The sequence below is a fragment of the Sesamum indicum genome, linkage group LG8 (genome assembly GCF_026168435.1).
Source record: "Sesamum indicum cultivar Baizhima isolate 11 linkage group LG8, ASM2616843v1, whole genome shotgun sequence".
Classification (NCBI taxonomy): Eukaryota; Viridiplantae; Streptophyta; class Magnoliopsida; order Lamiales; family Pedaliaceae; genus Sesamum; species Sesamum indicum.
In genome coordinates, this window is record NC_142664.1 from 18,821,666 (window position 1) to 18,834,691 (window position 13,026).

Here is a 13,026-nt window from a genome sequence, read left to right on the forward strand (position 1 = left end):
TTTATTAAAAAAAACAGTGAAAAGAGAATTGGAAACAAGTAATTAAAGCCTTGCAAAAGTAATAGGACGTTAATCTATATATAGCTACCTATGTATTTTAACCATCAAATTTCTTTTATATTATTATGATCATTTATTATGTAAAATTTTATTTTAATTCCCAGAAGAAGAAATATCAATTACATCACTAAGGAAGGAGTCAAATTTTAGGGTTTGGAAGCACTGTAGCAGATCGTAAACTGATTACTTGTGTAACCATTGCTTGTTACACTCTTCTTCCTCCTCCATCGTATCACACAATACTCTTCCTTTAGTTTCCGGCAACCAAGCGATCAACAATCCGCAGACCGAAATCGTTGCCCCAAACACGCCATACGAGAGCAACCCCTTTTTTCTGCCCACCGCGGCTAGCGCTGGGCCGAGAACCCCGCCAAACAACGATGCCTGCCGGACCATCGACACGGCGGAGTTCCTGACGCAAGTTGGAAATAACTCCAATGTGTAAATCAAGAGAACATCAAATGCCGCGCGAGCCATAAAGAAGGAGACGATTTCCAGCGCAATTTGCAGTCCCTTCCATCTTACCAACGCAGACGCAGGGCAACAGATCCCACTCAGTAAAGCCAATCCCACCACTGTGCCCTTTCTCCTAAGTTTCCCCATAACGAAAAACATGGCTAGTGTCACCGGCAATTCGGACAGCGCATTGAATGTGGCGCTTAAATATACATCGAACGACAAATTGCTTAGGCCCAATGGGATCCCGTAGTATATCATGCCGATGCCGAAACCTGCTAAAGTTACAACTGCAAGACGCTGAAAAGCCCAGCTTTTCTGTAGCAAGATCGCGAGGGCAGAGCAAATCCCAAGTTCTTCTGATTCTGTCTCCCCCCACTCCATGGAATGGCTCAGGAAACTTTCTGTTAAGGTGCTCCAATGCTCGGGCGCGGACATGCTTCTAAGTGTTTTGGCGAATTCTTGCTTTTTCCCTTTGATGAAAAGCCATCTGGGAGATTCATGAACTGAGAAATACACTAACAGGGAGTAGAAAACACAGGGAACGCAAGTCCAGAGATAGATTAATCTCCACGAACAACTTCTTAGCAGAAAAGCTATAGCCGGGAGAGAGAGAAATCCTAAAGTAAAGCACAAGAATCCAATGACTCCAACTCTTGCCCTCCATTTTTCCGCCACTAGCTCACTTGCATGAACAAGCGCGCAGGTTCCAATCGTGGCTCGTCCAAACCCGCTGATAAATCTCCACCCGCAGTACATCCATATGTTGGTGGAAAATGCAGTTAGCAACCCGGGTAGTGACATGAGCAGGCAAGACAGAACCAACAAATTCTTCCGACCCAGAGACGAGTCCGCTAAGGAGGCCAGCGCGAACCCGCCGACCAGGCACCCCAAGAAGAAGGATGAAGCCGGCAAGCCCGTGATTATTGGGCCAGCGCACTCGAGGGACCACTCTGATACGATTGACGTGCGCGCAGGTGAAACCCAAGACCAGGAGTCCCTGGGAAGCTGGCATATATCAGTGGTTTCGTAATTGCACGAAAAGTGTTTCTTACAAGTCCACTTAGGTTCAGCATCGGTAAAGACAGAGATGAAGGTTTGTTGCGCGTCGAAGAACCACGCAAATGATACAATGATGCATTGGAGAAATTGTTTCCACGACAAGTTCGGGCTCACACAGTGTTCAATTGTGCCGTCGAGCGAGCGGAGATGGTGTTGCTCCGGTGGACAAGTCGACGGTTCCGTCGGTGAGGATAGTGAATTTATATTACTCATTGATATTTCGCATATGAGTACGTACGTGGTGTTTGCCGTTTTTCACATATATCGCGGAGCTGCGCTGAAGCCTATTTATAGAGCGGTCGACAGATTTGAATATAAATAAGACAATTAATGAACTTGGGAAACTTTTAGCTTATAGCCATACATAATTAATAATGGTACGACTATCATTAATCCATTGGAAATGACATTTTTCTTTCTATTTGGTATATAATTACACATAAATCTTTTATGTTATATGAAATTATATTGTAATACGTGACGTTTATTTCTGCCTAACATATAAATCCCTCAATTAGTTAAAATTAATCAAATTTACAGATATTAGCCAAAAAAAAAAAAGATGAATTTATATTTACTCCCAATTGACTTATAGCTCACTTATTGCATGTCAAACAATTTTTTTCTAACTAAAATAACCTTATAAGGGTGAAGATATCTCTATATGGGTAGTTTTGGTTAGAAAAATTTGATTTGTAATAGGTTAATAATAAATCAATCATAGAGTAAATATAGCCTTTCATTCTATTTTTTTTGTAAATATCAGTAAATTTGATAAATTTTAATTAATAGAATGGTCTATTCAGTAAATAGAAATAAACTTCTGAAGTATTAGGTTTAATTTTCCAAACCACATAAAATTTATACGTAATTACACATAATCTCAAGAAAAACAACATAATTATCCATAAATTAATGATTCAACTATCATTTTCCGAACCTGTTGCACCAGGTTAATTAGCTTGTAGAATTCACTTTTTGGTAACCCCGACCATCAGTAGCTATAATTGGTCTAATGGTTAAACTTGGGTGGTATAAAATTTAAAATTGGGTGCTATGAAATTTCTTTATGGAAATTTTAGAAAAGGGAGAAGATTATTTTCAAACACCGAATGAGGATTCGAATGACAACCATGAGTATTTTCAAATCTTGAAAAAATAGATACAGAATTTCGTCTTAAGAATTCTAAAGAAGACCATAAAATCGGATTCTAAACCTCTTACCAGGAGGAACAAAGAAAATGGTGGAGAATTCACCTGATCGAAAAGGTGCTACCAGGAAATACAGTGAAAAACATATACACAATCGAAGTCCATGATAGATTACCAGCAAGGAGAAACGAAACATGTAATTTCCTTCACTAATACAGTTTTACAAATTATGACTAAAGGAACTGATTAGAAAGAACTCGAACTGGATGCCTCGAAGATTTCTCAAGATTTGAAAGAAATTCAATTCAAAAGACGGTGCAAGATTATGGACATAGGTTAATCCATATACCTATGAAAATAGAATATTTAAGCCAGAAAACGGATGAGATCCTTAAGATCCTCTGTTGTGGTGTGTGGTTGGAGGAAGTTAGTAAGATCGAGGACTTGAAATATCCGAAAACAAAGCGATTCAAAGAAGTTATGAATTTATGTGGACTTAATTTATTTCTGAAGCATATTGGGCTATTTTTAGAGCATTAGAATGAGCTATTAAACTTTATTATAAAAAGAGGCAAAATAGTCATAAAAATAGCTGAACGACAGAATCTAAGCAAAATGGAAAGGTACATGATTAAAACTAATATTGTCATAGTTAAATGACCAAAATGATTTCGGGACATAAATGGAGGATTGTCCAATTCTTGGGAACTAATATTCCCGATGGAATATTTATTTTACCTACCCTAATTTTTTTTAAAAATTTTTTAAAATAGTTTTTTATTTTTAAAAGAAATCCAACAAGGGTAAAATAGTAATATTTATTTCATTATCGAAGGGCTACATAATTACTTTATGTTTGGGGGGTATTTGTAATTATTCAATAAAATAAAAGCGTATTCGTAATTATATCAAACCTTAGGAGACGTAGTTATAATTTAACCTATATAATAAGTACATACACTTGCCATATGATTAATATACAGTTATGAAAAAGTGACCAATCAAATGACAAATGGATTACACTTGTTAGGTGATCTGTTTTGTTTAGCCAAATCTAATTTGGTTAAGAATTTTTCCCAAAAACATCTCAGCGAATTTTTTTTTTTTAATTTAGTCATGTAATTTTTTAATAATTTTAATCTTTTTTTTATTTTTTATCAATTTAGCCCAATACATAATCCAATTAAATTAGGTATTTGGCACCCCTCTGCCGAAGCCACGAACAAAGAGTGCCAAAAAGTGGTCAAATAATAAAACTGTGGAAATGTCAATGAGGCATAGTTCAATTGGCGAAATTGAGGTCCCATGATCTTAGAGTTCATAAGTTCGAACCCCCCCATGTACATGAAATATTGTATACTGCATAGTAAAAATTGTTGTATTATAATTATAATTAATTTATTTCGGTTAATAATAGTTGATCATTTAAAAAAAAAACATAATAAAACTGTGGAAAATTAGATTAGGGGGGGACTGGAGGGAATGAGAATAAAGTTAGGAGCAGCGCGTAGTTACCACATCTAGTCAAAGTTGATACCAACCGGAACATGGAACCCTAGAGGGCATGAAAGTTGGATACGTACCTATTTGTTGCCTTTCCTGACCTGCAGTTAATGTATTTTTTTATTGAAATATACGAAAATTGTTTTTAGAAATTCCTAAGAGTTTTCTGATTTTTTTTTTCTCTCTCAAGATTATAATTTCCATTGAAGAGTAAGAAAAAATTATAATTTTAGTCACGTAAATAAAAAAATAAACATGGTAATTATGGTGTGTGCTAATTATATATTAATTAACAAGCCTGATATAAAAATCATCGCTCTAAATATGATCATAGCAGATGTTTCTATTGAATTACAATGCAACTCTGATGTTAAACTCTCAAACCCTACACATACCCTTCAAGAACACGTAGTTAATTAGTGCAAGTGTCTATATTAATGAGGAAATTAAATTAAAATAAAGTTAATTAATTAGTCACCCAAACGGTGAGCTCCGCCCTTGTGGCATTCCTCCGCCGCCGCTGATGGAGGAGTTGTTCATCCTCTCCGCCGCCGCCTGACTGGAGGAGGGCCTCTCGAGCGCCGTCGAAGCTTCCGATTTCTTGTCCCCCAATAAAAGATCCATCGGCTTTGTCTCGTAAATATCCGAAACTGAATCGACGTCACCGCCTCTGTCAATTGAGAGAGGAGTGATCTGATGAATCTGGTGTTCGTCAAGACATGATGACGATGAGGCTGTTCCCAGTTCTTGCAGCCTCAGATCATCAGCCCAGCTGATCAAAGGGCTCTTCCCACTACTGCTATTCTCATTGCTGTATGGATTAGGTCTCTTTTTGCCTAATAACAGGTTGTCGTTAACACTCGGCATGAAGACATGATCGACAGTCGATCTTTCCATAGTATGGTGATGAAGTTCCAGCTGATCACCGCCTCCATACATGTTAAGATCTTGAAGGGGTGAGAAATTCATCATCGGCGGAGGTGGCGGCCCGAAATCTTTCATGGCTGATGTTTCCGGGTCCATGGCCGGCCTGTTATAGCCACCAGCAGCGGCCGCCGCCATGTTTTCGCCGGCAAGGGTTTGGCAGGCCTTTTCAAGAATGGTCTGCATGTACTTGCCCTGAGCCTCGATTCTGAGTTGCAGGTGTCTTTGGACCTGTTGTATATTGTAAATCAATTACCAATTTATATAGACATTTTGACATATTTCATTCAATATATATACTTTCTAATTCGGAAAGATTGTAACTCAAATCAAATTTGGTCGAAACATTTCAAATGTAATAAACTTGTCGTGAGCTGTGAAAATTTGATTCAATCAAACCTGATTCGATTAAAAATTTTCTACTATTGGTCTTAGAACAGGTTAATAATTACCTCTAATTGTTCATGCAGTCTTCTGTTCACCTCCATTTGCATCCTAAGTGCATCAAAAGTATTAGCACACTTATTCAAATATCGCACATCCCACAAATGAAATCACCGCCAAATTATTTTAAACGTACACGAACACGCATAATACAAGGGCTAATATATACAAGATTTCATTAGAGGAGACGGCAGGATAAAAAGTGAAAAACGCACTCGTTCATGGTGCGCCCCAGCATTCCAGACGACGAAGACGCAGTGTTTCGTTGAAGTTCTAAAGATGAAGCTGCATGCATATTTCCACAAGTGTATGATTTCAATATAATTAGTAATAAGAGTTCAAGAAAATATGCAAGTCTGTGTTGTGTTTTTGTACCTCTCTCGCCATCTTTCATTGAGTGATCATTGAATTCCTTGTGAGGCTGCTTTCCCAGCCTAAATTTCTGAAAGTTATCAACAAAATCAAAACAAAAAAATTATATTAAAATCACAACAATATCCCACTCTATAATTTTTTATTAAAAAAAAAGGGTAATTAAGTTAATAAAAAACAAATTATTATATTTTTTTAAAAAGAACCTGAAGATGGCTCTTGAGATGGTAGAGAGTGAGACCTTTCACCCCCATCACTCTCATGATGGTCTTCGGTGTGGCCTCTAAACATATTAATACAAACAATTAATCATAATTAATTACAGATAGAGAAATGAGATGATGATGCATGTATATATGTATAGAGATAGATAGATAGATAGATAGATACGGACTGTCAGCGCCTCCGAGCTGCCTGACAGCGTCGACGAAGCGTTCATGAAGTTCGACGGTCCAGCGGAGACGGGGCTTTGGATCAGTGGTGAGGACGAGGGCGGAGTCTCCTTGAACGCACATCGGCCGCTCGTGAGAGTTCATACTTGATGCCTTCTTCTGATGGAACATTCTCTCTCTCTACTTTCTCTCTCCTCCCCTTTCTGCTGCCAGTATTGCTTGGAATACCCGGAGATTCAAGAACAAATGCGACGCATATAAGGGAGAATAGCCGGGGCGGAAGAACTTAATTGGCGAAGTCGAGGTTGATGACTTTTTGATCGTAAACCATCCATATATGAGTGTTAGTTTATTTTAATAATAATTATTTATCAGTTATTTACATCTATAATTAATAATTAATAGTAACTATTGATTAATTATTTCACTTTTTTTATTTTATTTAATATATACAAATTTATATTGTATAAAAAATCTTTTCAAGTGATGCCATCTTTGTACATCTGACTTCCCAAAATAAAAGATACAGTTGAATTCGAAATAGATAGTCAATAATTTTCATTTCTTTTGTTTTTTTTTGGGGGGGGGTCACATTATAAATCTAAAATGGAATGATGATGAGAAGCTGGATTAAAATTATCAATATCACTAGACGTGGTTGATGTGGCAATCTCTGTAACAAAAATAAACAAACCCTTCAATTTTTCGAGTAAAATTTAAAAAGTTGATTAGTATGTTGATGTGGCTTGTAATTCGATCGATATCTTATTGTATGAGGTATTATTCATTTTGATTTTATATGAGCCTCATAATTTTGTCCTGAAAATACGTCTTACTAAAAAGAGAAAGTCTGGGGCTTATAAACCACCCAAACTTTTTGTTTACAATCAATAAACAATGCTTGCCTGCAACACATATATTGGCTAATTAAGGGTGGAAAAAGAATATCTATATATATATTTGTTAGTTTATTTTATAACATATTAAAAAAAAATATTTGGGTGCACATACGGAACAAAGGGTGGAAAAAAGTAAAAAACAAAGGGAGGGGAACTTGAAGGCATAAAGCGGGAAATATGCGGAGCTACTTTTCCACTGGTTAAAAGCGTCAATGGCTCAATCTCAACTCTAGCGCTTTTGTGGAATACAAGATTGTCCTCTCATTCCTTGCTTCTTTCTCTTCCCACTAAATTTTCTAAATAAAAGATGCGACTTGCGAGTTGGTCGTTGTCTCATTACGCGAGATATTGTTCGTCTTAATTTCTAACGAATCTTATGATTTTATTTTAAAAAAATGTCTAGCTAAAAAAATAAGATTTTGAAACTTGTAAATCACTCAAACCACTTGTTTAATTAAAACCAATAAGGGGAACATCATTTGGATTTCAAGTCCTTTCGATAAGACAGAGAGTTATACTAATTCCTTTTCCTTGTTAATTATTAGGTTTGACTGCACCTAAACAAACACATGATAAAGATTATTGTACTTGTCATATAATTGATTATTTTTTTATTACATTAATAAATACTTAAATGTGTTCAAATTGTCATGTAATTTATTTTTGAAGAGAGAGAGAGAGAGTAGTGGAAAAAGTGGTAGGGAATGGATATTGGGGACATATATGCTTGCTTAAATTTTAAGCATCTTTACATGCTTTTCCAAGTATTTGTTCCTATTCCTTTGAGGTCGTGTTCGTGGGACCCCTTATGTATCATCTTCTGCTCAACGTGAGGCGTGGATTCTGCATGTATAAAATAAATAATATTTTATATTTTAAAATATATATATTTTAAATTAAAAAATTAAAAGCTAATTTAGAGAATGTATATTATCGATAAAAAAAATGAATATAACAGTGTCACAAATCGTTGTTTGTGAGTGAAAAGTGCCTTTTATTTTTATATTATCCTATTAAGTATATCAAGTGTAGAATGAGGAGTGAGTCAACTAGAAATTAGGGGCGGGGGGTGGGGAATCAGATTCGTGCATGCATGCATGCATGGGACCATCACATTTTTTAATAAGGGCTTCTTTGAGGGTGTCAATCTGAGATGCAAATTTGGCATTTTCTCACTTTCTTGCTTCAACTGTCCAAAATACATTCAACTCTGTCGGAACGCAATTTAAATTAATTTTTCATAGCGACAAATATATATAGTAATTAATAAGCAATGCTTGCCTACACCACATATATTGGCTAATTAAGGGAGGAAAAAGAATATCTATATATATATTTATTAGTTTATTTTATAACATATTAAGTAAAATTAATATTTAGAAATGATCAATCGCAGTTTAATAGAATTGTTAATGCCGTTAAATAAAAAAGACCTTATGGTACGTTTTAAATTTTAAAAGGTATTTATAATACATAGTATTCTTGGAAGATGGTAAGTATAACCAACCTAATTTTATTTTATTTTTTTTGAGAAACCAATGTCCCCTATGAAATGCTAAAACCATTTTCTTCTGACATCCTAATGGGCTGAATGAACAAAAGAAAGAAAATGTGGTGGCCCATAACTCAAACTTGTGAACAAAGAGACCCGCCCAAATTGGATCTCGGATCTTCTGGACTTTTGTGTATTGAATTTGAAATTATACTTATTTCATTAAGGTTTGGACAAAACAAACTAACGTATTTGAAGAAAAATATATAAATTTTTTCTAACGTTAATATTTTTTGTCCAAATCCAAACAAAAAATGATTTGATTTAAACAGTAAATTTTGTAAGAGAGTGTAATTTTGTATCCGATTTTGAAAAGGTGGTAGGAAGCATTAGTAGTTTGAGGGGTGAGTTGGTAATGGTGGTTTCCTTATAATAATGTAATGAAGATTTGCAGTTAACGTAAAAAGCTCTCACTAATTATGAGTTTGTAATAATGGGAAAACTGTTATGAATGTAGTTTTCAATCGTCTGCGAAATGCTTCAACATTGCTACCATGTTGATGTCCCCCTTCACTATAAAAGCTACCCCATTCTGACATCATCATCCTACCTTCCAACTTTCATCATCAAAATGCCTTCCAAACTCCAAAATCTTCTGCTCTTTCTCCTCCTCTTGGCCTTCCGTAAGTTTTTACCTTGTGTTCCGATTGTTGAATTATACACTCTGAAAATTATTAATTGAATTTTGAATTAATTTAATATAGAATTGTTTCAAGTTTTTTCTATAAATTTAAATTGTCCTATCTAGATATAATCACATTTTGGAATTTAGGCATATTATATCATGATTTTTCGATTTTGAAAAATTACGCTAGACCTGTTATATATATTAAATTACAATAATGCCCCTGATCACGAGATAGTCTCTGTAGGGTGGGGTGGGGGGCAATTTGTAATATTATAGAGGGTGTTATTATAATTTTTTTTTTTTTTGGGTATAATATGTCCAAATATAATTATTCTTTTTTATGATGTTCATATAAAAATTGAATGCAGAGGAGATGATAATAATGCGTGGGGAGGCGGCTATTTGCGAGTCGCCCAGCAAACTGTTTACAGGCCTTTGCTTCAGCGACAAAAACTGCTCCGCCATCTGCGAGAAAGAGAAGTTCGTAACTGGCCAATGCAAATTCTGGAAATGCATTTGCAGCAAAGACTGCGGCACTGGTGGCGGCGGCGGAGGCGATCCAGGTGGCCCGCCCGACGAAGGCTCGCCCGGCGGCGGCGGCGACGAAGGCCCGCCGGAGGGAGGGCCTCCCGCAACCGTGAAGACGCCTGCTGTTAACAGGAAGTCTTTGGTCAAGTCCTGATTACTGATTAGTGTTTGTGCTGTCTATGTATCCACAGTTTCAAGAGTTTTTAATAAAATTTAGGTAAATTACAATCAATTTCTATCAAGTTTGGTATAATTATAATTTATAAATATATCTGATCGCATGAAAAATTACTAATATCTATAATTTTAACAGCAGTTCTATAACTAATCCAATTCGTTAGCATTCATTAGTTTTTCATTTGTTTTTTTGTGTCGAACGAATCAAAATGTACTTATGCACTATAAATTATAATTTTACTTCTTTCTTAAATTTTTTAAAAAGATTTATGGACTAAAGGAACAACTTCTTTACAATTTTCAAGTTTTTCCATGCATCTCATCCGACTTCTTTTTTTTTTTATAATTTTTTAATTGTTTTAAAAAATAAAAAGATATACTAAAGATAAAATTAATAATTTCAAATTTCTATTCGTAGAAAGTATTGAAAATTTTCTAGATAACAAGTAAATATTGGTATTTATGCCAAATTTGTCCTAAAATAAAAGAATTCAGTCGGTGACACCTGAGTATAACGTCAAAACTTTTTATACTGAAATCAAAATAGCTTCCAATACAAAACAAGTACAGAAGAGAAAATGATTGAAGGATCAAGAAAAAAACAGAGAAATTTACATCGACTGAAATATTACACAAACATTAGTCCCATTCTGGTTATTCAAGAAAAGTACATAAACATAGGAATGAAGTTGAAAGAAATCATGCCCATTTAGCCAGAAACGACATACATCCAGCTCCTAGTAACAGTGAGACGTTAGCTCCCAGCTGCAGCCTCACATTGCTTTGCATCCTCGGATTCATGAAATCAGCTGCTAATAAATCAACAAGAGCCATGTAGATTAAGATTCCTGCTGATCCAGAATTGAAGACCCCCTCAACTATGAGGGCTGTGGGGCTACTGTCCTTGTAAACACTTGAAATTCCAATTCCAACCCCAATCCCGAATGGCGTAGTCAAGGAGAAAAACACGGTCATGATCGTTGTTGTCAATGACTTGAATTTCGCCTAATTATGCACCAAAAAGAAGAACATAGCGAATAGTTGTCAGATATTATGCGATGGTGTAACGTATTAAAATATTGAAATACCCTTGACACGTTGTGGTTAAGTTCTTTATTCGAATTTGGTCTGGCCTGACCCTACCCATGTGAGATCCCAGGTGGAATGACATGTGGAGGCATCTCGAGATGCCATGCCAATAATTTTGAAAACAACCTTCCTCCTTTTAATAGCTCTGCTAATTTGACCGTCAGAGGGTTTCTGTTGAGAAACGCTTTCTGAAATTGTCAAGTTGGACTCGGCTTTTCTCAACCGCGACGACATCAGGGGCAAAAAACGACTCGGGTCGTTATGTATGATCAAAAGTAGTAACAAAATGTACATGTATGAATTGAGTTTCTTGGGCGTGTCTTAATTAGTGCAGTTCTGGTCCTTACAGGTAGAGATGAAGACGATTCAAAGACAAAGCAAAAGTGGGGACTGGAATAACTTTGTAGTGAGAATTGGGAATATATGACGAAGTGATGAAAACATTATGGCAACATACTTAAATTCGTTTTCCCAGAATGAACAGACTATATGTAGAGGATAGTAATACCTGGGAGAGGCATCCACCAAGCCCCATACCCTCGAAAAACTGGTGAAAAGACAGAGCTGCCAACAGAGGTTTTATGGTTTCAGGGCTCTTGGAAGCCCCGAGTGAGATCCCAATGATCACTGAGTGCACCACAATTCCCAGCTCCAATACCTACAAAACCAATGTTCCAATCAAGAACTGGAAGAAAAGAAAAAAGGCCACTTCTGCGCCAATGTGATGGCTGCAGAGCCTGGAACCAAGGACCTCAAGGTTAAATGAATCTTTAACAATCGTACTTGTGATATTATGCGCTGTCGGACAAGATCCGGCAGGCTTGTTTCCTGGGCCGAAACGTCGGCTCCATGAGCATGGCTGTGTGCGGCGTGACTATGCATGTGCACTTGGCCAGCACGCTCATCATCACCCGCCTCTTCGTCCACACTCACCTGCTTAGCCTTGTTGAGGTGCGAACTCTCGTAGAAGCTGGTGGCGACTGTGTCCACTACTAATGTGCCTATAGATGCCATCATCGAGATGAACCCCGTAAAGGGAAATTTCCCCCACGGGTTCCCTGCAAGGCAAGGAGACGTTAAGGTCTCGAATGCATCAGGAAGGATGTGAACGAATCCGGTCGCTAGTATCACGCCGGCAGCAAATGCCTTGATCATGAAGAAAACATCATTTTCGGGCCGAAGGGGCTTGAACTTCCTGCCGAGAAGTGGGAGGCTCACGCCAATGCCACCAGCCCCCAGTATTGCAGCAATAGCGACGAGTTTGAACTTGAGGGCCTCGCTCTTGTTGCGCTGCTCGGTTTCGCCATTGCACGTGCAGTCCGCCAAGACCGGTGCTGGAACAAAAACGACGATAAGGGACGATAAGATTGCCAACTTACGATTGGTCATGGCGGATTGGAGGGAGAAATCATCGGTGGGGAAGAAAAGCTTGTAAGTCTTTTGTGAGGTAGAGAGGTTGAGTCTTTTGTAGGGACAATGTAGTGCGTGTTATAATGCTTGCTGCGTCAAGTCTTGATGTGGCAGCTATAGTGCAGCTAAAGAAATGTGTATTTAGATTGTTGGAAGTATCTCCGGGGAAGGATCGTGGGTAGGCCGATGAATGGTTGTGATGGGTCCAAAAATCACAACATTGTACTAGGTACGTATTGCATGGGGGGAATTTTTTCCTATGTTGGTTGCACTTAGTCCATTGGATGAGCGGATGATCATGTGACTGACTGAGTGAGTGTAGGCATGGTAGCGCGTTTAATGGTCTTGGTGCAACCAAGATAGAACTTTCCACCATGG

The 13,026-nt window shown here is 37.1% G+C and overlaps 2 protein-coding genes and 1 pseudogene across 3 annotated transcripts; all 3 read right to left on the reverse strand.

Moving 5' to 3' along the window:
* Window positions 1-1,895, reverse strand: LOC105168615 (organic cation/carnitine transporter 3 pseudogene; annotated as a pseudogene).
* A 2,640-nt stretch (window positions 1,896-4,535) lies between these two features.
* LOC105168094 (myb family transcription factor IPN2) lies at window positions 4,536-6,689 on the reverse strand. Of its 2 annotated transcripts, XM_011088028.3 has the most exons (6): window positions 6,368-6,689; window positions 6,180-6,256; window positions 5,977-6,043; window positions 5,817-5,886; window positions 5,610-5,652; window positions 4,536-5,388 (listed from the first exon to the last, which is right to left on the reverse strand). In XM_011088028.3, the coding sequence occupies exons 1-6, from the start codon at window positions 6,534-6,536 to the stop codon at window positions 4,708-4,710; spliced, it is 1,107 nt and encodes a 368-aa protein (XP_011086330.1). In that variant the 5' UTR covers window positions 6,537-6,689; the 3' UTR covers window positions 4,536-4,707. The 2 variants fall into 2 exon arrangements, with proteins under 2 accessions (XP_011086330.1, XP_020551474.1); XM_020695815.2 differs by lacking the exon at window positions 6,180-6,256 and having other exon boundaries at window positions 6,368-6,679.
* Window positions 6,690-10,661: 3,972 nt separating this feature from the next.
* LOC105168616 (zinc transporter 1) lies at window positions 10,662-13,026 on the reverse strand. The gene is made up of 3 exons (XM_011088751.3): window positions 12,022-13,026; window positions 11,747-11,896; window positions 10,662-11,154 (listed from the first exon to the last, which is right to left on the reverse strand). Exons 1-3 carry the CDS (start codon window positions 12,625-12,627, stop codon window positions 10,849-10,851), a joined length of 1,062 nt encoding a protein of 353 aa, XP_011087053.2. The 5' UTR covers window positions 12,628-13,026; the 3' UTR covers window positions 10,662-10,848.

Bases quoted from the DNA above. Each gene is read 5' to 3' on its own strand.
- LOC105168616 (XM_011088751.3), bottom strand. From the start codon at position 12,627: ATGACCAATCGTAAGTTGGCAATCTTATCGTCCCTTATCGTCGTTTTT. The intron at 11,897-12,021 runs GTACGATTGTTA...TTGGTTTTGTAG, and splicing joins GACAGCGCATAATATCACAA to GTATTGGAGCTGGGAATTGT. The intron at 11,155-11,746 runs GTATTACTATCC...GTGCATAATTAG, and splicing joins TTGGTGGATGCCTCTCCCAG to GCGAAATTCAAGTCATTGAC.
- LOC105168094 (XM_011088028.3), bottom strand. From the start codon at position 6,536: ATGTTCCATCAGAAGAAGGCATCAAGTATGAACTCTCACGAGCGGCCG. The intron at 6,257-6,367 runs GTCCGTATCTAT...TAATATGTTTAG, and splicing joins GCAGCTCGGAGGCGCTGACA to AGGCCACACCGAAGACCATC. The intron at 6,044-6,179 runs GTTCTTTTTAAA...GATAACTTTCAG, and splicing joins ATCTCAAGAGCCATCTTCAG to AAATTTAGGCTGGGAAAGCA.